At 41.6% G+C, this 27,080-nt stretch overlaps 1 protein-coding gene across 1 annotated transcript in view; it reads left to right on the top strand.

Moving 5' to 3' along the window:
* The first annotated feature begins 2,083 nt into the window (after nucleotides 1–2,083).
* The window catches only part of LOC146976787 (polyubiquitin-like), a 40,270-nt gene continuing 15,273 nt past the window's right edge, over nucleotides 2,084–27,080 (top strand). Inside the window, exon 1 of the mRNA XM_085792580.1 lies at nucleotides 2,084–2,317. Coding sequence (XP_085648706.1) covers nucleotides 2,108–2,317 — 210 coding nt within the window. The 5' untranslated portion in view covers nucleotides 2,084–2,107. The remainder of the gene's footprint in view (nucleotides 2,318–27,080) is intronic.

Below are 27,080 nucleotides of genomic sequence, written 5' to 3'. Positions count from 1 at the left end.
GCTGCGGAGCTCCAGGCCCCGACTCTTCCTGCTCCTCTCCCCCAGACACAGGACCCTGTGGCCGGTCACCCAGCGCCAGGAGTCTCCTTGTAGCATGAGGCTGTGCTAACGGCTGCTAATGGCGGCGCTGCTCGTACCAGCGGTCGCCGTGGTCCCGTTGCCGGGGACGGCGACGACGGTACTGGCACCGTCTCGTTACCGGCAGCTGGTGCACAGCGGCGGCATCGGGGCTGGCGCCGCCGCTATTAGTAGGCTAGCGCCGAGCACAGCCTCATGCTACAGGGAGACTCCTGGCGCTGGGTGACCGGCCACAGGGTCCTGTGTCTGGGGGAGAGGAGCAGGAAGAGTCGGGGCCAGGAGCTCCGCAGCGCCGCAGTGCAGAGAGACCGGTCAGGCTGCGGCAGCGGTGCTGAGTTTATGTTGAACAGGTAATCTTTGGTTTTATTGTGGAAGTTGTGACTGTGAATATGACATTTTACTCCGCATTCAAAGCCGCATTTGGTTTCTGCAGGCAGCAGCAGGCTTGTTGCCTGCTCCGCTCTGCTCTGTGAGGGGAGGGGGGGGGGGGGGGCGTGTCGCGAGGAGGTCCCGAGGGGCGGGCCATACGAGCTCAGAGGGGAGGGGCGGGGGTGTGTGAGAGGTGCTTTTTTCAAATTTTTCTCATCCTCTTTCAAAACGTAGACCATAGCTTTAATTGTTTAAATAATCAACAGATTAATTGATAATGAAAATAATCGTTAGTTGCAGCCCTTTAATTTTTGTATTTATATCACTGTTGCAAAAGCTTTATGACATACAGCACTGATGTTATGAGGCAAGTGTAGCTGGAAAAAGTTTTTATTTTGCGGTATGATGCTGTTCTGGGACCCCCTGCTCTTCCACGCGCTTGCGTGAGGCAGGAAGAGCACCTTCCTGCCCTTCATGAGCCATCATGAACGGCAGAGAGCGCAGCAGCAAAGAAAACCCAGACAGACCAGAGCAACCAACCCCTTGGTCGCACTGCACGCGGAAGCTGAGCGCGCGCCTTATCAGGCTCTTGGGTGGTCGCACAGGGAGCTACTTCTCCTCCTCTCTCTGCGCCCGTCAGACATCGACTGCAGTCGCCCATACTCGTATTCACTCGGTTTTCCTCACACACATGTCATTTTAAACGTGTGTGTGTGTGTGTGTGTCTCGTGTGCAGACGCAACTGACAAATATCTAGGCTACAGACGGACAAGCAACAACTTAATTAATCATCATTTTATTTATTTTATTTTGAAAATTGACCGGATTCTCTCGCCTTTTCTGTGCCAGACTTCCTGTCTGGTACGATCTGGTCTATCCAGCTTGACAGACGGTGCTCGCGTGAAAAATAGAACTGAACCGATCTGAAGCGCTGCAGGCGGCGCACTGCGCTCCACAGCGAGAGATGTGCGACCAGGCAGACCTGTTAACATGTGGCCGAACTGAAACTGCCTCCGCTCCAGGGCGCTGCGCTTCGGTTCTGCGTCCAGTGCGTCCAGGCTGTAACAAGATACAATGATGAGGTTGATGACAGATGACAGGAGGAGCTGAGGTGGAGGTGGGTTGCAAAAAAGCCGGCAGAGGAAGCAGCAGCAGCAAGGGAGGTGATGTCGGACTAGAGCAGTTTAAATAGCGGCGCTCTGAATGCAGTTCCCCAGTAGGAAGCAGCCACGGGGAGTCAGCTGAGCCATCAGCTGATCTGCACCGGTGATGACAGCTACGCTGTTGATGCTGATTCAGAGCTTGACGTCATGGCCTGCCACAACTAACGCTACGCTTGATTTGTTAAACGTACACAACAGTTCATGACGCCTCGCCCTTTATTGTTCCGTGTAAATGCTGTGGTGTTTAATGTTTAATTGTATCAAACCATTTCAACACGATAGTTTCTGTTTGTCCATCACCAGGTAAGACCATCACCCTGGAGGTGGGGCCCAACAACACCATCGAGAACGTCAAGGCCATGATCCAGAACCGGGAGGGAATCCCCCCAGACCAGCAGAGGCTGATGTTCGCTGGGAGGCAGCTGGAGAACAGACACACTCTGTCCCACTACAACATCAAGAAGAAGTCCACCCTGGTGCTGCGTCTCAGAGGAGGCATGCAGATCTTTGTCAAGACCCCGACCGATGGGACCATCACCCTGGAGGTGGACCCCAGCGACACCATCAAGGAGGTCAAGGCCATGATCCAGGACCAGGAGGGCATCCCTCTAGACCAGCAGCAGCTGACCTTCGCCGGGAGGCAGCTGAAGAACAGACGCACTCTGTCCCACTACAACATCCAGTATCAGTCCACCCTCCACCTGGTGCTGCATGTAGAGGAGACTGGGGATGGTTGTTGTCACATTCTTTAGTTTTGCGTGAATATCTCCTAATCAAAACATCCTGGAGTAGTCATTCCAACATTGCAAGGTAGCTCAAAGTGTTTCAATAGATATCCTGCTCATTTCTCCAGCTTATTCCAACATTTATTTATTAATCATCAAAGACAATCTGACACATTGTGACAACCAAACCCATTGCGGGGTTGGTTGTCACAATGTGTCAGATTGTGTATTTCAATGGGAAGAATTTTTAAAAATCATAGTAATTTTTAGAATTAAAATTTTAAGTGAATTTTTATTCAAATGACATGAAAAAAACTGAACATAAACATGACACATGGGACTTGTGTTTTTTGTTGTTAACCCTAACCCTCAAATGCAGAACTCTGAAATCACAGCATTAAGAACATCATAGAAAAGAACCATTATAGAATCACAGTAGAACTACAGTAAATAATTCATAATGGTCGAACAATACTGCATTGAGTCACTTGGCCTACTCTCTGAGAGACAATGATGGCAGATATAGGGACTGGACAGGCCAAGGATGAAAAAAACGAAATGCTCTCAACTAAAAGTTGAGTGTCACACTAGAGCAAGGACTACGTAGGTGAACTCTGCTCTCAATTCTGATCATTTCAATACCAATATCGTGCGACAGGGCCCTCTGGTTGCTGAGTTATGATGAGTGTGACAACCAACACTTGTGACAATTCCCATACACAAATCTGATATATGGCCATGTAGGTACATATATGTGACATATTTGCCAAAATATTTTATGATATAAACTTATATTCTGAAATACATGTGCAAACATGTAAAACAAGATATTTGATTTTGAAATATATTTCAAAATATATGCAAAAGTAAGTGGTCTAGATATTTGTTTATACCATATATTTCAGAATAAATGTGCTAATTTGTAGTCTAGATATTTGCTGTGTAGTTGTTTTAGAAGACAAAATAGTGATAGGATCACCAGGGGTACGGCAAGTGGCAACTGTAAAATATCACGCCGTAAGAAGACCTCCTTTGGGCAATCAGCCTTCTCTATAAAGGGTTTCCAGATGTGGAATTCACCACCGACCGAAATCAAACTAACCCGAGACATTAGAATTTTTAATACAAAGGTCAAAATCTGGTTGAAACAAAATCAGAACTGTATGCATTTTTAATGTGTCATGACTTGGTATGATTTTAGATGTATTGTACATTTTATAGTGTTGTTATGTAACTTTGATGTCTTTCTTCTTACCTTCTTTTTTCTACTAAAAGCCTAACTAGGGACGGGAGTTGGAAACTAGCATTAGCTATAATCTCTGTCTGCAGAACATTAGTCACATTGACTTGTTTGTAATGAGTGGAAGTGTCACTATGTTAACCTGCATTGTCCTTATCAAATAAACTGAATGAAATTAAATATACCATATATTTCAGAATAAGTGTGCAAATATGTCGTCTAGATATTTGTTTATAACATATATTTCAGAATAAATGTGCAAAGTGTCTCCATTGTGAAGGTTTAGCGTTACTTCAGAGTTTCAATTGGATCATGTAAACATGACGCACCACGCATCTTTTCACGGTCAGCCACAGAAGACAGTAACCCTACGTCACGTAAAAGGCCACGCCCCCTCGCCGGTGAAAACAAAGGAGAAGTCCTCAGTGTGTTCCATAGGCGCCAATACAAAAAACCACAATGCCAAAGAGTTGTTGTGTGGTATATTGTTCGCTGAACAACTTAAAAAAACCTAACATAAGATTTTCTACTCCCCTTAAGAGAGTGGGACAGGAAAAGAAGAGATTTATGGCTTCAGGCTACGAAGAATGGACAAAATGGCCTGAAGCCGTGGCACCGGCTAGTCCACATGTGCTTGTGTGGTAAACCATTTCAGGGGGGGCGACCGCCATTCCGAAGGTCCACTAACGTTATTTTGAAATTTTCCGAAGGCTTGTTCTAAAATTGTACATACAATGTGTGGGCTAATATACAAGGGAGAAAAAAAATACACATGTTATGGGTTTCAATCCCTGGCCGCTCACACCCGAGGCAACTGCTCTAACCACTCCACTACAGCAGCAGTTGATTGACAGGCTTCACTCAGAGTTATATACCGCGCCTCTCCCCGCTGACTGGGCTCATTCTCCGGTAGGATTTATGGACATACATTGCCTAAATCTTAAATGTTTTCGGTAAAACGACGTGATAAAGCTGTCTGCCTGACAAACATTAGCTATTGCAGGAGGTTTCCAGACCGGAATGGGGGCGTGGCCTCATTTGCTACTCTCATCTATCCGAGTTCTCTGTGACTTCTTCACATTTTCTTCCGAGGCAAAACTCTTCTTTTCTATTTTTTACCGGCGGTGTTCCTCTGCTGACTTGCACGGCTGTAGCAGCCCAAACATTAGCACGTGTTGACAAGTTGTGGCTTAGTTGGCTCTTTTCCAGCCACATGATTGGTTCGGCGAGTGGGGGGTGTTTGATGAAGTCACCTGGTTGGCCGGTGATAGACTGGTCGTCAAACTGTTGTTATAGCCGCCCGAGTGGTGTATGCCAGGCTCGAATCAAACCCAGGTGACGATGCTGCCAGAATGGCATTAAAATACGCATTGTTCTTTCTTCAAAGACGCAGGTGTCAAAGCCGTGTTGATAGGAAAGAGGCAAAGGAGAAAAAACGCAAAATCAACTGGGGCAGTGCGGGTGGGGCATCAAGGCCACTGTGGCCTTAGGGCAGATATTTTTTTCAAGGGCACAAGGCCAAATCGGACGGGCACGAGGGCCCTCGTGAAATTCCTGTGCTGGTCACAATAATCAGTTTTGTGTCATAAATGTAAACTAGAAAAAGCATTTCCAAGAACGGAAATGCGTGTGAATGCTGAAATCAGCTGAACACCATTGCTGAAGAAATTGTTGAAACAATGTTGAATTAACTGCAGAAACTGCTAAGGCAATGTTGAAAAGGGCTAATAAACAGTTACAATAATCAGTTTTAAATGTAAAATAAAGAGCGGCTCCAACTGTTTAAAATGTTTTATTACAGTTTCAGGACTGTGTGTGTGTGTGTGTGTGTGTGTGTGTTACAGCAGTGGTTCTCAACCTTTTTTACATCAAGGACCCCTAAATAGACACAAATTAGACCACAGACCCCAATTGGACAAAATTTTCAAGCAAACACCAGAAATACACAAATGTTTGTTCTGAGACTGAATAACTTTACTTTTTTTGTACATTCAAATTTGGGCCAATGGCGTGAATTTTTGGATATATTATAGAGACATTTCTGGAAAAAAGTGGTACAATTTCTCCAAAAATGTTTAAACATTTGTAGGAAGAGGTGGTTAAAAAATTCTCCAAAAAAAAAAAAAAAAAAGTTAAAGGGACAACGAGGAGTTTTGTTAAAGTGAAGTGTTTCCACACTACATTTATGAGCCTCCGCACCGTGAAATTCTTTGACCGGTGCAAGACAGACTCATGTTTTCATTCATCAAGAATTAAAGTCAGAGGTTGGAAGACGATCACATACCGTCGTAGTTCCCACCATAAACGGAGATTCGGCGGCGTTATTCTCATGACTCGCCACGAAACCGAAGGTAAAGAAACGCTGGTCGGCTCGCCCAGCATTTCCACCACCACTAATAATAACAAAATAACCATAGAGACAAAACCATAGATTTATCTAAAATGGACCATTAACAAGTGGTAACGGAGATTCATCCACATTAATATGAGACTTTTTTATAACCAATTGAAACTCCTCGTTGTCCCTTTAAAGATTTTCTACAAAAAAAATTCAAGAAAAAGTTGGGGACCCCCTTGAACCCTCTCAAGGACCCCTGGGGGTCCCCGGACCCCACGTTGAGAACCACTGTGTTACAGGACGGTCTCAGCACAGTGAGCCTGCAGATGTCTGTACAAGTCTCTGTGAGTCTCAGGTGGGAGGGGGCGGGGCCTGTGTTGCTGTTGTTGTCGTTGTTGTGTTGCCGACGACGACTCCACCTGGATTCGGACCCGGGGCGGCGACGGCGGGCGGAACGCTGCGGTGACGTCACCCAGGGGCAGGAGGAGGAGGCTCGTCTGGGAGGGGACGGGGGAGGGGGGGCAGGAGATCTTCAGGTGCAGAGTGATGCTGAGGAACAGTGGGGGAGGGGTTACACTTTAAAGGGACAGTTCAACATTTTGGCCCAAATTGTGCCCATCACCATAATCCCTATAGTCATAGCAGTAGGTTCGTTACCTTTAATTGTCGGTGCAAGCTATTTTTAGAACGGCGGAGCAGAGCCGTGAGCTGCTCAGAGCTACGCTACGGAGGCTCATTATGGGATTTCTTAGTTTCCCTCATCAAACTAATCAAATACACAATCCAACAACTCCACAACGCTCTGGTGGACAAGTTGTGAGCTGCACATTCACCACACTATGAGATAATAACACAACGTCACCACACAGAGTTGTTTTAGAGGGAAATACAGAGACTGATGATGAAAAACTGTCCCTGAAGGCAATGTGCATCAGCGGTTTGCATGAATTTTCCCCTGAATTTTTCCACGAGAGTGTTGACTTGGATGATATTTGAATGAAATTTGAGAAATTTTGCCACTTGTTTCTAGAAAATTATTACCTTCTTATTTTTTATTTTTTAGAAATTTTACCACCTATTTCTAGGATTTTAGAAATGTGTAAACATTTCTGGAGAAATTAAACCACTTTTGTCCTGAATTTTTTTCTACAATAATTCTACAATTCATCTGGTCTGAGTTGTTCAACATGGAGTCATTTTTTCAAAGCTCCGCCCCCTCACCTGGCTTCACCTGAGATAAACCAGATTAGTTATTAACACAGAGGACAAAGTCCCAGGAACAACTTTATTAGACTTTATTCGTCACAGAGCCGCAGACTGAAGAAGAGACGATCGGATTCAGCTTCAGACCAAACCAACCTGCTGACACTCCACACACTGAAGGTGAGTTTGTCTAAAACCTGGACTCAGAGAGATAATGATCTAAAATGTATTAACGTGTCAGTTCATCACAACAGCTGAATGTTCACTTGTTCCTGTTTTTCATCAACATAATAAAATGTTGTCTTGTCGTCTCCTGCAGCTACACAACAATAAATGTTGTGGAGTAGTTTCAGTACAAGTTCCTCCAAACTGAGCTGGAATAAAAGTTTGTATTTAGTATAAATTCAGTTCCTTTAAGTTGTAACTGAAGCACATCCTGCTAAAGTTTGATAAATGCTGCGTTTCTGTTGTCATGGTGTCTTGGACTCAGATGAAGTCTGCTAACAGTTAGCTTCACTAGTTGTAGCAACTTTAGCAATGACCACACCATAAGAAACAGCGCAGTATACGGATCCACTATCAATCGATCACAAAGCCACCTATAGCCACAAATAATGCTCAGAACAGCACCAATCGTCATCAACAGTATAAACAGGGTCCCAGCACGTAATACAAGGCATCAAACATCGTTTAGCTTAGCCTGGTTTCTATTGAAAAGAGACCAAAACAACTCACCCACTCTCCTCCACTTACGCCGGGTTCACACCGGACGCCGAAGCGCCGCGAATAGCCGCGGAGCGGAGTCCGCTTCCATTCGGCGCCCTCGTTAACTGGTGTTGTAGTTCAGACTAGACGCGGAGCGTCGCGGTCCTCCGCGGTCGGCTCGCACCGTGGAGCGCCGGTTTCGGCGTCTGCTCTATTTTGTGCGCGAGCCGCGGCCGACCGCGTCAATTCTGGCAGGAAGTCACACAAAGAAACACGAGAGAATCCGGTCAATTTTCAAAATAAAAGCGATTTTCAAAATAAAATACCGCGATTGACAAATGCGACCGTATTTATATTTGTCAGACTCAACAGAGAACAAGAGAGATGAAAACACACACACACAGGATAGGGAGACACGGAGTGGGCTGGCTGCAGGGAGGAGGAGGGGGGGTCAAAACACACAAACAAACAGGGAAAGAGAGAGAGAAAGAGAGAGGCAGAGACGAGTTGTTGTAAAGTGAAGGAGGACGTGAAATTAATCTTGGAAGTGAAGTACAGGGAGTTGTTTGACCCACAGCACACAGTGTTATAATTATATGAGGTTATTTACTTATCCATGATGTAAAAAACACAGCTCTGAATGTGAGTAAACAACAGCTGAGGAGCAGAGGCGCTCGCGACCGCTGCGGAGAAATCAGCGTCTGGTGTGAACTGGAGGGACGCGGCTCGCGCGCGATTTCCGCGGCCGCTCCGCGTCGCGGCGCTTCGGCGTCCAGTGTGAACCCGGCCCACTTATACTTATTCAGCAACTTTCTGCGTCCAGCATAGAGTCCAGGCACTGACAACACACGTCTGAGTCTGACTGGCAGCACAAACATCTGGTTTCAGCACAGACATCTGGTTTCAGCACAGACATCTGGTTTCAGCACAGACATCTGGTTTCAGCACAGACATCTGGTTTCAGCAGCCACCGACAGGCAGTGACCACACTGACCACTTGATTCCCCCATTTCCAGCACATAGACTCAACCGCAGGTCTCCCTTTTTCACTTTCCGTATTGTCCCTTCTGTGATGTCTGCCTGTTACTGCCATGGTTACAGGTAGTCAGTTGGCATTCAAGCGATTACCGAGTAAAGTAGAGTCCCGCAGCTCAAGGATGAATGTGTGTGTATTACTCCATATAATGCAGCCAAAGTTCATATGTATCTGGCCTATCAGTTTATAAAAGTTATTATCGAGTGTTCACAGGGAAATGAACGGAATTGGGCGTTTCTAACTTTATATATTTGCGGGAGAGAATCACGTAAACAAGCGCGAGATTAGACGCAACGTCACACGCGAGATCAGGACGACGTTCGTTGCTGGAAGAGACTGTAACATATAGTGAAGCAGACATCACAGAAGGGATAACAGGGCTGAGTTTTTGACAACAACAACAACGATTGGTTTCATTTCCATCGGCGCCACTATCAGTTTAAGACCGAGTTTACTGGAGACAAGCTGAAGGAAATGGAGGAGAAAAGTGAAAGAGGGAGAGACCCGGTGGTGGAGTCTATAGCTGTGTCCCAATTCAGGGGCTGCAGCCTTCGGAGGACCCAGCCTACGCGGTCTCCGGAGGAAACGGCTTCGGAGGCTCCTCCGTCGGCTGCATCAACGGTCGGTAAATGGGACGGTCTAGCCTTCAGAGCATTTCCTGATCCGAACGTAAACAACGGCCGAACGTAAACAACGGCCGGACGTTAAACATTTAAAAGTGCCGCTTGTAAAGCGGCGTTCACACCGAACGCGATAGACGCGAATGGAGCGGCAACTCTACATTGAAAATCAATGTAAATGGCGCGATGACACGCGATTCAGGCGGAGGCGGCGCGAATGGAGCGTCTGGAGCGATGAGACGCGGCGCGAATGAAGCGGCGCGTCTGAAGCGGCGCGAATAAAGTTGAAAATATTGAACTTTTCAGGCGGCATCGCGCCGTGACATCCAATCAGCGACGAGTTCAAGCCGACGACGTCACTTCTCTGTACGGTTGTTTACACTCAGAACAACATGAAGGAGAAGCTGATTGTATTTGAGCTGTGTGTGGCACCGCTGCCGTCTTCTACACAGAGTGAACAAAAAAAAAAAACACACACACACACACACACACACAATGAACCCAGACACGACGGCGGTGGTTTTCTGGTGTTTCTGAGACTTGTACAGCAGTAGTACAGTGCAGCAACGGTGGTGATATCAGCCACGATCGACGTGGAAAGAGAGCAGGTTGAGATCACCGGTTTTCAAATGAACGGGCGGAGCGTCTAGCGCGAATGACGCGATGGACGCGAATGATCCAAAATGACCAAGCGGAGCGAATGAAGCGTCTGGCGCGATTATATTCGCGTCTATCGCATTCGGTGTGAACGCCGCTTAACGGCTCTACCGCTCTTCCGCTCCTCCTCCTCCTCCTCCTCCTCCTTTTTTTTTTGTTGTTTTTTTTCAAGAAGTAGAATCAAAACAAGGGCAGTTATCATTAATATACTAATAAACACTGCGGTCAAGTGAGCCGTCGTTCTTCCTCGCGGAGTCAAGTCAGCCGCACAAACATTTGAACTGCGCCCGTATCATAGAACTTACGGTAAATTCTCCGAGTCCACTGACGAAGCTAACGCTAGTTCAGAACCAAGCGAGATGACTTCCGGTTTTCAAAGTAAGACGCGGATAATACAAAGGCAAGGTGTGTGTGTGTGTGTGTGTGTGTGTGTGTGTGTGTGTGTGTGTGTGTGTGTGTGTGTGTGTGTGTGTGTGTGTGTGTGTTCCCGTGTGTGTGTGTTCCCGTGTGTGTGTGTGTGTGTGTGTGTGTGTGTTCCCGTGTACCTACCTAACAGGGCCTTATGAATTTTAAACAGGAAAAGTGCCTTATACTCCATTTTTACTGTACAGTAACATGACTTTGGCCCATAAGTTCTGGCAATACTTGGTTAAGGTGACTTCAGGACCACCCTGGCTACTTCCACAGTCATTATCAAACAATTTTACTGTACCATTTTGGGGAAATTAAACCTCAAAGTTGCATCTCTAGTTTTTTTGTTTTTTCCTTTACAGGAAAAGTGCCTCATACTCCATTTTTACTGTACAGTAACATGACTTTGGCCCATAAGTTCTGGCAATACTTGGTACAGGTGACTTCAGGACCACCCTGGCTACTTCCACAGTCATTATCAAACAATTTTACTGTATCATTTTGGAGAAATTAAGCCTCAAAGTTGCATCTCAGTTTTTTTTAAACAGGAAAAATGCCTTATACTCCATTTTTACTGTACAATAACATGACTTTGGCCCATAAGTTCTGGCAATACTTGGTACAGGTGACTTCAGGACCACCCTGGCTACTTCCACAGTCATTATCAAACAATTTTACTGTATCATTTTGGGTAAATTAAACCTCAAAGTTGCATCTCTAGTTTTTTTGTTTTTTTCTTTACGGGAAAAGTGCCTCATACTCCATTTTTACTGTACAATAACATGACTTTGGCCCATAAGTTCTGGCAATACTTGGTACAGGTGACTTCAGGACCACCCTGGCTACTTCCACAGTCATTATCAAACAATTTTACTGTATAATTTTGGAGAAATTAAGCCTCAAAGTTGCATCTCAGTTTTTTTTAAACAGGAAAAATGCCTTATACTCCATTTTTACTGTACAGTAACATGACTTTGGCCCATAAGTTCTGGCAATACTTGGTACAGGTGACTTCAGGACCACCCTGGCTACTTCCACAGTCATTATCAAACAATTTTACTGTATCATTTTGGAGAAATTAAACCTCAAAGTTGCATCTCAGTTTTTTTTAAACAGGAAAAGTGCCTCATACTCCATTTTTACTGTACAATAACATAACTTTGGCCCATAAGTTCTGGCAATACTTGGTACAGGTGACTTCAGGACCACCCTGGCTACTTCCACAGTCATTATCAAACAATTTTACTGTATAATTTTGGAGAAATTAAACCTCAAAGTTGCATCTCTAGTTTTTTTGTTTTTTTCTTTACGGGAAAAGTGCCTCATACTCCATTTTTACTGTACAGTAACATGACTTTGGCCCATAAGTTCTGGCAATACTTGGTACAGGTGACTTCAGGACCACCCTGGCTACTTCCACAGTCATTATCAAACAATTTTACTGTATAATTTTGGAGAAATTAAGCCTCAAAGTTGCATCTCAGTTTTTTTTAAACAGGAAAAATGCCTTATACTCCATTTTTACTGTACAATAACATGACTTTGGCCCATAAGTTCTGGCAATACTTGGTACAGGTGACTTCAGGACCACCCTGGCTACTTCCACAGTCATTATCAAACAATTTTACTGTACCATTTTGGGGAAATTAAACCTCAAAGTTGCATCTCTAGTTTTTTTGTTTTTTTCTTTACGGGAAAAGTGCCTCATACTCCATTTTTACTGTACAATAACATAACTTTGGCCCATAAGTTCTGGCAATACTTGGTACAGGTGACTTCAGGACCACCCTGGCTACTTCCACAGTCATTATCAAACAATTTTACTGTATCATTTTGGAGAAATTAAGCCTCAAAGTTGCATCTCTAGTTTTTTTGTTTTTTTCTTTACGGGAAAAGTGCCTCATACTCCATTTTTACTGTACAGTAACATGACTTTGGCCCATAAGTTCTGGCAATACTTGGTACAGGTGACTTCAGGACCACCCTGGCTACTTCCACAGTCATTATCAAACAATTTTACTGTATAATTTTGGAGAAATTAAGCCTCAAAGTTGCATCTCAGTTTTTTTTAAACAGGAAAAATGCCTTATACTCCATTTTTACTGTACAATAACATAACTTTGGCCCATAAGTTCTGGCAATACTTGGTACAGGTGACTTCAGGACCACCCTGGCTACTTCCACAGTCATTATCAAACAATTTTACTGTACCATTTTGGGGAAATTAAACCTCAAAGTTGCATCTCTAGTTTTTTTGTTTTTTTCTTTACGGGAAAAGTGCCTCATACTCCATTTTTACTGTACAGTAACATGACTTTGGCCCATAAGTTCTGGCAATACTTGCTACAGGTGACTTCAGGACCACCCTGGCTACTTCCACAGTCATTATCAAACAATTTTACTGTATAATTTTGGAGAAATTAAGCCTCAAAGTTGCATCTCTAGTTTTTTTTAAACAGGAAAAATGCCTTATGCTCCATTTTTACTGTACAATAACATAACTTTGGCCCATAAGTTCTGGCAATACTTGGTACAGGTGACTTCAGGACCACCCTGGCTACTTCCTCAGTCATTATCAAACAATTTTACTGTATAATTTTGGAGAAATTAAACCTCAAAGTTGCATCTCAGTTTTTTTTAAACAGGAAAAATGCCTTATGCTCCATTTTTACTGTACAGTAACATGACTTTGGCCCATAAGTTCTGGCAATACTTGGTACAGGTGACTTCAGGACCACCCTGGCTACTTCCACAGTCATTATCAAACAATTTGACTGTATCATTTTGGAGAAATTAAGCCTCAAAGTTGCATCTCAGTTTTTTTTAAACAGGAAAAATGCCTTATACTCCATTTTTACTGTACAGTAACATGACTTTGGCCCATAAGTTCTGGCAATACTTGGTACAGGTGACTTCAGGACCACCCTGGCTACTTCCACAGTCATTATCAAACAATTTTACTGTATCATTTTGGAGAAATTAAACCTCAAAGTTGCATCTCAGTTTTTTTTAAACAGGAAAAGTGCCTCATACTCCATTTTTACTGTACAATAACATAACTTTGGCCCATAAGTTCTGGCAATACTTGGTACAGGTGACTTCAGGACCACCCTGGCTACTTCCACAGTCATTATCAAACAATTTTACTGTATAATTTTGGAGAAATTAAGCCTCAAAGTTGCATCTCTAGTTTTTTTGTTTTTTTCTTTACGGGAAAAGTGCCTCATACTCCATTTTTACTGTACAGTAACATGACTTTGGCCCATAAGTTCTGGCAATACTTGGTACAGGTGACTTCAGGACCACCCTGGCTACTTCCACAGTCATTATCAAACAATTTTACTGTATCATTTTGGAGAAATTAAGCCTCAAAGTTGCATCTCTATTTTTTTTTTTTTTTCTTTACGGGAAAAGTGCCTCATACTCCATTTTTACTGTACAGTAACATGACTTTGGCCCATAAGTTCTGGCAATACTTGGTACAGGTGACTTCAGGACCACCCTGGCTACTTCCACAGTCATTATCAAACAATTTTACTGTATAATTTTGGAGAAATTAAGCCTCAAAGTTGCATCTCAGTTTTTTTTAAACAGGAAAAATGCCTTATACTCCATTTTTACTGTACAATAACATGACTTTGGCCCATAAGTTCTGGCAATACTTGGTACAGGTGACTTCAGGACCACCCTGGCTACTTCCACAGTCATTATCAAACAATTTTACTGTACCATTTTGGGGAAATTAAACCTCAAAGTTGCATCTCTAGTTTTTTTGTTTTTTTCTTTACGGGAAAAGTGCCTCATACTCCATTTTTACTGTACAATAACATAACTTTGGCCCATAAGTTCTGGCAATACTTGGTACAGGTGACTTCAGGACCACCCTGGCTACTTCCACAGTCATTATCAAACAATTTTACTGTATCATTTTGGAGAAATTAAGCCTCAAAGTTGCATCTCTAGTTTTTTTGTTTTTTTCTTTACGGGAAAAGTGCCTCATACTCCATTTTTACTGTACAGTAACATGACTTTGGCCCATAAGTTCTGGCAATACTTGGTACAGGTGACTTCAGGACCACCCTGGCTACTTCCACAGTCATTATCAAACAATTTTACTGTATAATTTTGGAGAAATTAAGCCTCAAAGTTGCATCTCAGTTTTTTTTAAACAGGAAAAATGCCTTATACTCCATTTTTACTGTACAATAACATAACTTTGGCCCATAAGTTCTGGCAATACTTGGTACAGGTGACTTCAGGACCACCCTGGCTACTTCCACAGTCATTATCAAACAATTTTACTGTACCATTTTGGGGAAATTAAACCTCAAAGTTGCATCTCTAGTTTTTTTGTTTTTTTCTTTACGGGAAAAGTGCCTCATACTCCATTTTTACTGTACAGTAACATGACTTTGGCCCATAAGTTCTGGCAATACTTGCTACAGGTGACTTCAGGACCACCCTGGCTACTTCCACAGTCATTATCAAACAATTTTACTGTATAATTTTGGAGAAATTAAGCCTCAAAGTTGCATCTCAGTTTTTTTTAAACAGGAAAAATGCCTTATACTCCATTTTTACTGTACAATAACATAACTTTGGCCCATAAGTTCTGGCAATACTTGGTACAGGTGACTTCAGGACCACCCTGGCTACTTCCTCAGTCATTATCAAACAATTTTACTGTATAATTTTGGAGAAATTAAACCTCAAAGTTGCATCTCAGTTTTTTTTAAACAGGAAAAATGCCTTATGCTCCATTTTTACTGTACAGTAACATGACTTTGGCCCATAAGTTCTGGCAATACTTGGTACAGGTGACTTCAGGACCACCCTGGCTACTTCCACAGTCATTATCAAACAATTTGACTGTATCATTTTGGAGAAATTAAGCCTCAAAGTTGCATCTCTAGTTTTTTTGTTTTTTTCTTTACGGGAAAAGTGCCTCATACTCCATTTTTACTGTACAATAACATGACTTTGGCCCATAAGTTCTGGCAATACTTGGTACAGGTGACTTCAGGACCACCCTGGCTACTTCCTCAGTCATTATCAAACAATTTTACTGTATCATTTTGGAGAAATTAAACCTCAAAGTTGCATCTCAGTTTTTTTTTAACAGGAAAAGTGCCTCATACTCCATTTTTACTGTACAATAACATGACTTTGGCCCATAAGTTCTGGCAATACTTGGTACAGGTGACTTCAGGACCACCCTGGCTACTTCCACAGTCATTATCAAACAATTTTACTGTATCATTTTGGAGAAATTAAGCCTCAAAGTTGCATCTCTAGTTTTTTTGTTTTTTTCTTTACGGGAAAAGTGCCTCATACTCCATTTTTACTGTACAGTAACATGACTTTGGCCCATAAGTTCTGGCAATACTTGGTACAGGTGACTTCAGGACCACCCTGGCTACTTCCACAGTCATTATCAAACAATTTTACTGTATAATTTTGGAGAAATTAAGCCTCAAAGTTGCATCTCAGTTTTTTTTAAACAGGAAAAATGCCTTATACTCCATTTTTACTGTACAGTAACATGACTTTGGCCCATAAGTTCTGGCAATACTTGGTACAGGTGACTTCAGGACCACCCTGGCTACTTCCTCAGTCATTATCAAACAATTTTACTGTATCATTTTGGAGAAATTAAGCCTCAAAGTTGCATCTCTAGTTTTTTTCTTTACGGGAAAAGTGCCTCATACTCCATTTTTACTGTACAGTAACATGACTTTGGCCCATAAGTTCTGGCAATACTTGCTACAGGTGACTTCAGGACCACCCTGGCTACTTCCTCAGTCATTATCAAACAATTTTACTGTATAATTTTGGAGAAATTAAGCCTCAAAGTTGCATCTCTAGTTTTTTTGTTTTTTTCTTTACGGGAAAAGTGCCTCATACTCCATTTTTACTGTACAATAACATGACTTTGGCCCATAAGTTCTGGCAATACTTGCTACAGGTGACTTCAGGACCACCCTGGCTACTTCCTCAGTCATTATCAAACAATTTTACTGTATCATTTTGGAGAAATTAAGCCTCAAAGTTGCATCTCTAGTTTTTTTGTTTTTTTCTTTACGGGAAAAGTGCCTCATACTCCATTTTTACTGTACAGTAACATGACTTTGGCCCATAAGTTCTGGCAATACTTGGTACAGCTGACTTCAGGACCACCCTGGCTACTTCCACAGTCATTATCAAACAATTTTACTGTATCATTTTGGAGAAATTAAACCTCAAAGTTGCATCTCAGTTTTTTTTAAACAGGAAAAGTGCCTCATACTCCATTTTTACTGTACAATAACATGACTTTGGCCCATAAGTTCTGGCAATACTTGGTACAGGTGACTTCAGGACCACCCTGGCTACTTCCACAGTCATTATCAAACAATTTTACTGTATCATTTTGGAGAAATTAAACCTCAAAGTTGCATCTCTAGTTTTTTTGTTTTTTTCTTTACGGGAAAAGTGCCTCATACTCCATTTTTACTGTACAGTGACATGACTTTGGCCCATAAGTTCTGGCAATACTTGCTACAGGTGACTTCAGGACCACCCTGGCTACTTCCTCAGTCATTATCAAACAATTTTACTGTATCATTTTGGAGAAATTAAGCCTCAAATTTGCATCTCTAGTTTTTTTCTTTACAGGAAAAGTGCCTCATACTCCATTTTTACTGTACAGTAACATGACTTTGGCCCATAAGTTCTGGCAATACTTGGTTAAGGTGACTTCAGGACCACCCTGGCTACTTCCTCAGTCATTATCAAACAATTTTACTGTATCATTTTGGAGAAATTAAACCTCAAAGTTGCATCTCAGTTTTTTTTAAACAGGAAAAGTGCCTCATACTCCATTTTTACTGTACAGTAACATGACTTTGGCCCATAAGTTCTGGCAATACTTGGTACAGGTGACTTCAGGACCACCCTGGCTACTTCCACAGTCATTATCAAACAATTTTACTGTTTCATTTTGGAGAAATTAGGCCTCAAAGTTGCATCTCTAGTTTTTTTGTTTTTTTCTTTACGGGAAAAGTGCCTCATACTCCATTTTTACTGTACAGTGACATGACTTTGGCCCATAAGTTCTGGCAATACTTGCTACAGGTGACTTCAGGACCACCCTGGCTACTTCCTCAGTCATTATCAAACAATTTTACTGTATCATTTTGGAGAAATTAAGCCTCAAATTTGCATCTCTAGTTTTTTTCTTTACAGGAAAAGTGCCTCATACTCCATTTTTACTGTACAGTAACATGACTTTGGCCCATAAGTTCTGGCAATACTTGGTTAAGGTGACTTCAGGACCACCCTGGCTACTTCCTCAGTCATTATCAAACAATTTTACTGTATCATTTTGGAGAAATTAAACCTCAAAGTTGCATCTCAGTTTTTTTTAAACAGGAAAAGTGCCTCATACTCCATTTTTACTGTACAGTAACATGACTTTGGCCCATAAGTTCTGGCAATACTTGGTACAGGTGACTTCAGGACCACCCTGGCTACTTCCACAGTCATTATCAAACAATTTTACTGTTTCATTTTGGAGAAATTAGGCCTCAAAGTTGCATCTCTAGTTTTTTTGTTTTTTTCTTTACGGGAAAAGTGCCTCATACTCCATTTTTACTGTACAGTGACATGACTTTGGCCCATAAGTTCTGGCAATACTTGCTACAGGTGACTTCAGGACCACCCTGGCTACTTCCTCAGTCATTATCAAACAATTTTACTGTATCATTTTGGAGAAATTAAGCCTCAAATTTGCATCTCTAGTTTTTTTCTTTACAGGAAAAGTGCCTCATACTCCATTTTTACTGTACAGTAACATGACTTTGGCCCATAAGTTCTGGCAATACTTGGTTAAGGTGACTTCAGGACCACCCTGGCTACTTCCTCAGTCATTATCAAACAATTTTACTGTATCATTTTGGAGAAATTAAACCTCAAAGTTGCATCTCAGTTTTTTTTAAACAGGAAAAGTGCCTCATACTCCATTTTTACTGTACAGTAACATGACTTTGGCCCATAAGTTCTGGCAATACTTGGTACAGGTGACTTCAGGACCACCCTGGCTACTTCCACAGTCATTATCAAACAATTTTACTGTTTCATTTTGGAGAAATTAGGCCTCAAAGTTGAATTTTTTGCTTTTTTGACACAAAAAAGGTTCTATTACTCAATTTCTAGTGCACAATAACATCACTTTGGTCCACAAGTTCTGACAATACTTGCTACAGCTGACTTTCGGAGCACACTGGCTACTTCCTCAGTCATTATCACACAGTTTTACTCACTCACTTTGGAGAAATTATGTCTTGTAGAACCTGATAATATCATAAATCCCTGATATTGTAATAACCCCAATAATGTAATAAAAAATTCACTTGAGTGGACTGAAAATGTAATAAATTATAATGTAATAACTTCCAATAATGTAATAAAGTATTACTGTTCATTATCAGGTTAGCCTTCCATTCGAAGGGACCCACCTGATCATGTAATACTCCAATAATGTAATAATTTAACAGTAGATGACCCATTAGGCCTACTTGGTTTTAAGTGGTGGACATGCATACATTATTCGGATATGCACTTTAGTACATTATTGGGAAGTTATTACATTATCAGGTTTTTATTACATTTTCAATCCACTCACTTGACATTTTTTATTACATTATTGGGTTCTACAAGCCTCAAAGTTTTCTTTCAGCTCAGACTAATGTCTAATACTCTTAAACATCAACAAACCTCCATGTGACAGTCATATGTTGGAATAAATCACAATCACAAGAACATAGATGTTTAAGTTTAAAGTTTAAAGTGAATATAAAATACAGATATCAGATCAACATAGTCTGTGATTATTTATGAAGATGGTCTATTTTCATATACAATATCTTTACTTTTTACAGGATCGAAAGACCAAACAAATCAGTGGACAGAAATAACATGACTGAGGCCTTATTCTTATCCTTATTAGTCCTTATTCTACACGCAAGTGCATCTTGGGAGAGCCTGTTATTGATGCCGGCATACACAGATAATCCTTACAGATTACGTCGTTGCACATTCACACACTCTCGATCTCCACCTGACTATCAGGATCGTTCTCTATCAATCCACCTAAAACTCTCTCTCTCTCTCTCTCTCTCTCACACACACACACACACACACACACACACGCACGCACACACACACACACACACACACACACACACACACACACACACACAATTGTGTTGAGTGTAACCTGGGTGCCTCAGATGTCTCAGATTCTGTCAGTGTCACCTCCAGAAAAGTAATCAAAGTTTCAGTGATAAGAGTGTTGTGCCATTTTTATGTCAAAACATAAAGTCAAATTTAAAAGATGGCTGTTGAGGCTTTCTGATCCCTTTCTCTTCCACTGATCGAAGGTGATGTTTTAATCCTGGCAAATGTCACAATTCCAGTCACCAGCCTTTGCCTGCTGAAGTGTTGCCGAGTCCATGTTAAGGCACTCCACATGGAACCACCGAAAACATGTGTCACACTGTATCTGTAAAAGGCATTCAAGTATAAATGTTAATTTTCAATCATGATAGATATAAGATAATGAAATTCTACTGTAAGTTTTATTTGTTATTTGCTAGTTTCATTGTTCAAAGACACAATAACAATACATTTTGTCATCTTGGTTATAGCTTCACAGCCTGGTATTTAGGTTGTTGTGTTACACGATTTCACTGTGTAGAAATACATGTAATGTAACACAATACATAATGGATGTAAAAGATATTGCAAGTTTGACCTTATCATTGCTTAGCATTATTCATGAAAAATTACTAATTCACATAACAATACATTTTTTAACACCGGCCTTTGAAGTTATTTTTGATTATTCTCCAGATCTCAATTTAATGAACACTGCTTTTCCTGAAAATCATGATTATCATTCTGGCTAAGGGGTGAAACTCATGTCTTTTTCTTGTCACTTGTCATTATTCTCTGTCCTTGTTGCTTCCATCCACTTTAAAGGGATAGTAGCATTATTTAAAAGTAGGGTTGTATGCTCTACAAATATCCCCTAAGTACTTCAGTTGCAGTAGAAGACTCTATGAAATCCTCCTGTTACAGTAGCAAGTGAACAACAATGAACAGCGTCATGGACTCTTCACACGAGAGCAGCACACGTCTCGAGATCTATTATATACTGTACATCCACGGTCCAGATGCATCACTGTGAACTGTACAGAATTACTGAAATTATTGTTTATACTTAGACAACTGTTTGCGACTGTTGATGCGGTCTGGGAAATTAAAGGGGGATTAGAATAATGTTGGCGGTTCTAGTGTTAAGAGAATAAAAGGAAAAGGTCAGATCTAACTGCACCCTGGCACTGTTCGGGAGATTACATAGATGTATGTATCATATTACTCTGTCCAGTAGCTAAACTTTTTTTTTTTTTAAAGCCAGAATAAGGCATTTCACTAATTACAATAGCTAGGCCTATAACCTACAATGTGCATGTGTCTGTGAGCTAACCACGTGTGTCAGTTGACCCAAGGTGATAGACTATTTAGCCAATTAAAAAATATTTGTGATGACGCCCTTTATTTAAGCCACATAATTATAATTGAAAAATATGTAAACAATAAATGCAGTGTCTTTTACCCACATAACATTGGAAATTATTTGAAAGCCCCACTTACCCTTTTTTTGCAGCCATTCTTGCAATCAAGTGGAGATCCAGTGAACGTCGTCGTGGAGGTGTCAATTAACAGGGCATGTCATTTGCGCATGCGGTGATGCGTTGGATCGTTACCAAATAACTATTGTGAATTGATACGTTTATATCGATTTAGTTGTTGAAAACAAGCTCCAGATACAACTTTGAGGATTAATTTATCCAAAATGATACAGTAAAAATGTTTAATAATGACTGAGGAAGTAGCCAGGGTAGTCCTGAAGTCAACTGTAGCAAGTATATGTAAAGGGTAAATTTAAAAATATCTGGCAGCCCCTTCCCCTTTTTGATTTTTATTTTATTTTATTTTTTAATTTTTTTTTTTTTTTTTTCTCTCTCTCTCTGTTCCCTTTTATGTTTGAATGTTCCTATGTGGTATGTTTTGTACAGTTTTGTAAAATGATAAACTGTAAATAAAGTATTTTAAAAAAAACTGTAGCAAGTATTGCCAGAACTTATGGGCCAAAGTCATGTCACTGTACAGTAAAAATGGAGTATGAGGCACTTTTCCCGTAAAGAAAAAAACAAAAAAACTAGAGATGCAACTTTGAGGCTTAATTTCTCCAAAATGATACAGTAAAATTGTTTGATAATGACTGTGGAAGTAGCCAGGGTGGTCCTGAAGTCACCTGTACCAAGTATTGCCAGAACTTATGGGCCAAAGTCATGTTATTGTACAGTAAAAATGGAGTATGAGGCACTTTTCCCGTAAAGAAAAAAACAAAAAAACTAGAGATGCAACTTTGAGGCTTAATTTCTCCAAAATTATACAGTAAAATTGTTTGATAATGACTGTGGAAGTAGCCAGGGTGGTCCTGAAGTCACCTGTACCAAGTATTGCCAGAACTTATGGGCCAAAGTTATGTTATTGTACAGTAAAAATGGAGTATGAGGCACTTTTCCTGTTTAAAAAAAACTGAGATGCAACTTTGAGGTTTAATTTCTCCAAAATGATACAGTAAAATTGTTTGATAATGACTGAGGAAGTAGCCAGGGTGGTCCTGAAGTCACCTGTACCAAGTATTGCCAGAACTTATGGGCCAAAGTCATGTTACTGTACAGTAAAAATGGAGCATAAGGCATTTTTCCTGTTTAAAAAAAACTGAGATGCAACTTTGAGGTTTAATTTCTCCAAAATTATACAGTAAAATTGTTTGATAATGACTGAGGAAGTAGCCAGGGTGGTCCTGAAGTCACCTGTACCAAGTATTGCCAGAACTTATGGGCCAAAGTTATGTTATTGTACAGTAAAAATGGAGTATAAGGCATTTTTCCTGTTTAAAAAAAACTGAGATGCAACTTTGAGGCTTAATTTCTCCAAAATTATACAGTAAAATTGTTTGATAATGACTGTGGAAGTAGCCAGGGTGGTCCTGAAGTCACCTGTAGCAAGTATTGCCAGAACTTATGGGCCAAAGTCATGTTACTGTACAGTAAAAATGGAGTATGAGGCACTTTTCCCGTAAAGAAAAAAACAAAAAAAACTAGAGATGCAACTTTGAGGTTTAATTTCCCCAAAATGGTACAGTAAAATTGTTTGATAATGACTGTGGAAGTAGCCAGGGTGGTCCTGAAGTCAACTGTACCAAGTATTGCCAGAACTTATGGGCCAAAGTTATGTTATTGTACAGTAAAAATGGAGTATAAGGCATTTTTCCTGTTTAAAAAAAACTGAGATGCAACTTTGAGGCTTAATTTCTCCAAAATTATACAGTAAAATTGTTTGATAATGACTGTGGAAGTAGCCAGGGTGGTCCTGAAGTCACCTGTACCAAGTATTGCCAGAACTTATGGGCCAAAGTCATGTTACTGTACAGTAAAAATGGAGTATGAGGCACTTTTCCCGTAAAGAAAAAAACAAAAAAACTAGAGATGCAACTTTGAGGTTTAATTTCCCCAAAATGGTACAGTAAAATTGTTTGATAATGACTGTGGAAGTAGCCAGGGTGGTCCTGAAGTCACCTGTACCAAGTATTGCCAGAACTTATGGGCCAAAGTCATGTTACTGTACAGTAAAAATGGAGTATGAGGCACTTTTCCCGTAAAAAAAAATAAAAAAAAATAGAGATGCAACTTTGAGGCTTAATTTCTCCAAAATTATACAGTAAAATTGTTTGATAATGACTGTGGAAGTAGCCAGGGTGGTCCTGAAGTCACCTGTACCAAGTATTGCCAGAACTTATGGGCCAAAGTCATGTTATTGTACAGTAAAAATGGAGTATAAGGCATTTTTCCTGTTTAAAAAAAACTGAGATGCAACTTTGAGGCTTAATTTCTCCAAAATTATACAGTAAAATTGTTTGATAATGACTGTGGAAGTAGCCAGGGTGGTCCTGAAGTCACCTGTACCAAGTATTGCCAGAACTTATGGGCCAAAGTCATGTTACTGTACAGTAAAAATGGAGTATGAGGCACTTTTCCCGTAAAGAAAAAAAAAAAAAAATAGAGATGCAACTTTGAGGCTTAATTTCTCCAAAATGATACAGTAAAATTGTTTGATAATGACTGTGGAAGTAGCCAGGGTGGTCCTGAAGTCACCTGTACCAAGTATTGCCAGAACTTATGGGCCAAAGTTATGTTATTGTACAGTAAAAATGGAGTATGAGGCACTTTTCCTGTTTAAAAAAAACTGAGATGCAACTTTGAGGTTTAATTTCTCCAAAATGATACAGTAAAATTGTTTGATAATGACTGTGGAAGTAGCCAGGGTGGTCCTGAAGTCACCTGTACCAAGTATTGCCAGAACTTATGGGCCAAAGTCATGTTACTGTACAGTAAAAATGGAGTATAAGGCATTTTTCCTGTTTAAAAAAAACTGAGATGCAACTTTGAGGCTTAATTTCTCCAAAATTATACAGTAAAATTGTTTGATAATGACTGTGGAAGTAGCCAGGGTGGTCCTGAAGTCACCTGTACCAAGTATTGCCAGAACTTATGGGCCAAAGTCATGTTATTGTACAGTAAAAATGGAGTATGAGGCACTTTTCCCGTAAAGAAAAAAACAAAAAAACTAGAGATGCAACTTTGAGGTTTAATTTCCCCAAAATGGTACAGTAAAATTGTTTGATAATGACTGTGGAAGTAGCCAGGATGGTCCTGAAGTCACCTGTACCAAGTATTGCCAGAATGTATGGGCCAAAGTCATGTTACTGCACAGTAAAAATGGAGTATGAGGCACTTTTCCCGTAAAGAAAAAAACAAAAAAACTAGAGATGCAACTTTGAGGCTTAATTTCTCCAAAATGATACAGGAAAATTGTTTGATAATGACTGAGGAAGTAGCCAGGGTGGTCCTGAAGTCACCTGTACCAAGTATTGCCAGAACTTATGGGCCAAAGTCATGTTATTGTACAGTAAAAATGGAGTATAAGGCATTTTTCCTGTTTAAAAAAAACTGAGATGCAACTTTGAGGCTTAATTTCTCCAAAATGATACAGTAAAATTGTTTGATAATGACTGAGGAAGTAGCCAGGGTGGTCCTGAAGTCACCTGTACCAAGTATTGCCAGAACTTATGGGCCAAAGTCATGTTACTGTACAGTAAAAATGGAGTATGAGGCACTTTTCCTGTAAAGGAAAAAACAAAAAAACTAGAGATGCAACTTTGAGGTTTAATTTCCCCAAAATGGTACAGTAAAATTGTTTGATAATGACTGTGGAAGTAGCCAGGGTGGTCCTGAAGTCACCTTAACCAAGTATTGCCAGAACTTATGGGCCAAAGTCATGTTACTGTACAGTAAAAATGGAGTATAAGGCTCTTTTCCTGTTTAAAATTCATAAGGCCCTGTTAGGTAGGTACACGGGAACACACACACACACACACACACACGGGAACACACACACACGGGAACACACACACACACACACACACACACACACACACACACACACACCTTGCCTTTGTATTATCCGCGTCTTACTTTGAAAACCGGAAGTCATCTCGCTTGGTTCTGAACTAGCGTTAGCTTCGTCAGTGGACTCGGAGAATTTACCGTAAGTTCTATGATACGGGCGCAGTTCAAATGTTTGTGCGGCTGACTTGACTCCGCGAGGAAGAACGACGGCTCACTTGACCGCAGTTAATAAACAAACCATTCAACAGCAGCCAGGGGGGGGGCTTCAGGCTATTAAGTGAATAGAGAATAAAGAGCACAAGTAATGTGTTTTCATAGCTTTCTTATTAAAAGTTGTCACACTCAGATGCTTTGCCTCTGCTCCTCACCTGTGCAGCCAGAGCAGAGCAGAGCAGAGCAGAGCAGAGCTCAGCAGCGGGCGACCACGCCTCTGAGCCGGCCGCAGAGCCGGGTTACCGTGGCTACAGCACAGAGCTGCTACGTTCGATAGCTAACGGCTAGGTTGCTAATAACAACAACGGTGCAGCAAAGCATCTTGGGATACGGGAGGCCGCGAAGGATAGTAGCGATGCATCCTCCGAATGCAGGGGAAAGGAGGACGCATTTGGAGGCTGCATTTGGAGGACCCTTCGAATTTAGACGAATTGGGACAGCCTTCGCGCAGCGCTGTGACGTAATCGGCCTTCAAATCCACCCTCCGAAGGATGCAGCCCCTGAATTGGGACACAGCTTATGTGCTGGACCTGGGGGAATCAAGGGTTCCAGAGTGCCATTCCGAAGGGCCGCCATTCCGAACTTTTACTTTAATGTGTCGGAATGCCGGCCCTTAATTATTTATGGAAAAGGGGTGCCTTTCCGAACCTGAAAAAAGTCCGCCATTAAAAGGTTTAAGGCACTGGGTACACACATTGCAGCGAAAGCTTTGGTAGTACAGTGGTTAGAGCATCTGCCTCCGGCGTGGGAGATCAAGGTTTGACTCCCGGAGGAGCTGCATATTAGCAGAGACTTTCTTGGCCTCTACCTGATCTTTTTACTAAACTTAACCAACTCCTTTCTACATTGCTTAAACCCAACCAAAGCACAAAGCAAGGACATTTATTTTTCAGCTGGAGCACCGCGGCTGGATCAGATTCGCACCTGGGTGAAAATTTGGAGGGGGAGGGGGGGCTGTCCCTGCAGCGCGATCGTGTCAAGCCGGACAGGAAGTCAAACTATGAGAGAATCTGGTCAATTTTCAAAATAAAACACATTCGGAACAGCGGCCCCTCGGAAGGAATTTTCGGACTGGCAGACCGTCGGAATGGCGGTCCTTTGGAATGGGGCTCGCCCCCCGGAATCAAGTGGTCAGTGTGGTCACTGCCTGTCAGTGGCCGCTGAAACCAGATGTTTGTGCTGCCAGTCAGACTCGGACGTGTGTTGTCAGTGCCTAGACGCGGAAAGTTGCTGCATAGCGTATAACTGGAGGAGAGTGGGTGAGTTGTTTTCGTCTCTTTTCAATAGAAACCAGGCTAAGCTAAACGATGTTTGATGCCTTGTATTACATGCTGGGACCCTGTTTATACTGTTGATGACGTTTGGTGCTGTTCTGAGCATTATTTGTGGCTATGAGTGGCTTTTTGATCGGTTGTGCGTGGATCAATAGAGTGCACTGTTTCTTATGGTGCGGTCACTGCTAAAGTTGCTACAACTGGAGAAGCTGGCAGTTAGCAGACTTCATCTCTCAAGGGGGGGTCTAACTCGGGGTCACGGTGCGTTGGACCATGGCTTAAACTTACGTCGGAATATCCCTTTAAGACTCTTAACTTAACTTTCAGTGTGACAAAGCTCCGCCCCCTCACCTGGCTTCACCTGAGATAAACCAGGTTAGTTATTAACGCAGAGGACAAAGTCCCAGGAACAACTTTATTGGACTCTGTCAGTCCCAGAGCGGCAGACTGAAGAAGAGACGATCAG

This window comes from Trachurus japonicus, chromosome 12, assembly GCF_045865225.1.
Source record: "Trachurus japonicus isolate A0001 chromosome 12, Traja_1.0".
Lineage (NCBI taxonomy): Eukaryota > Metazoa > Chordata > Actinopteri > Carangiformes > Carangidae > Trachurus > Trachurus japonicus.
Note: the sequence above shows the minus strand (reverse complement) of the source record. Positions and strands in the feature narration are given on the sequence as shown.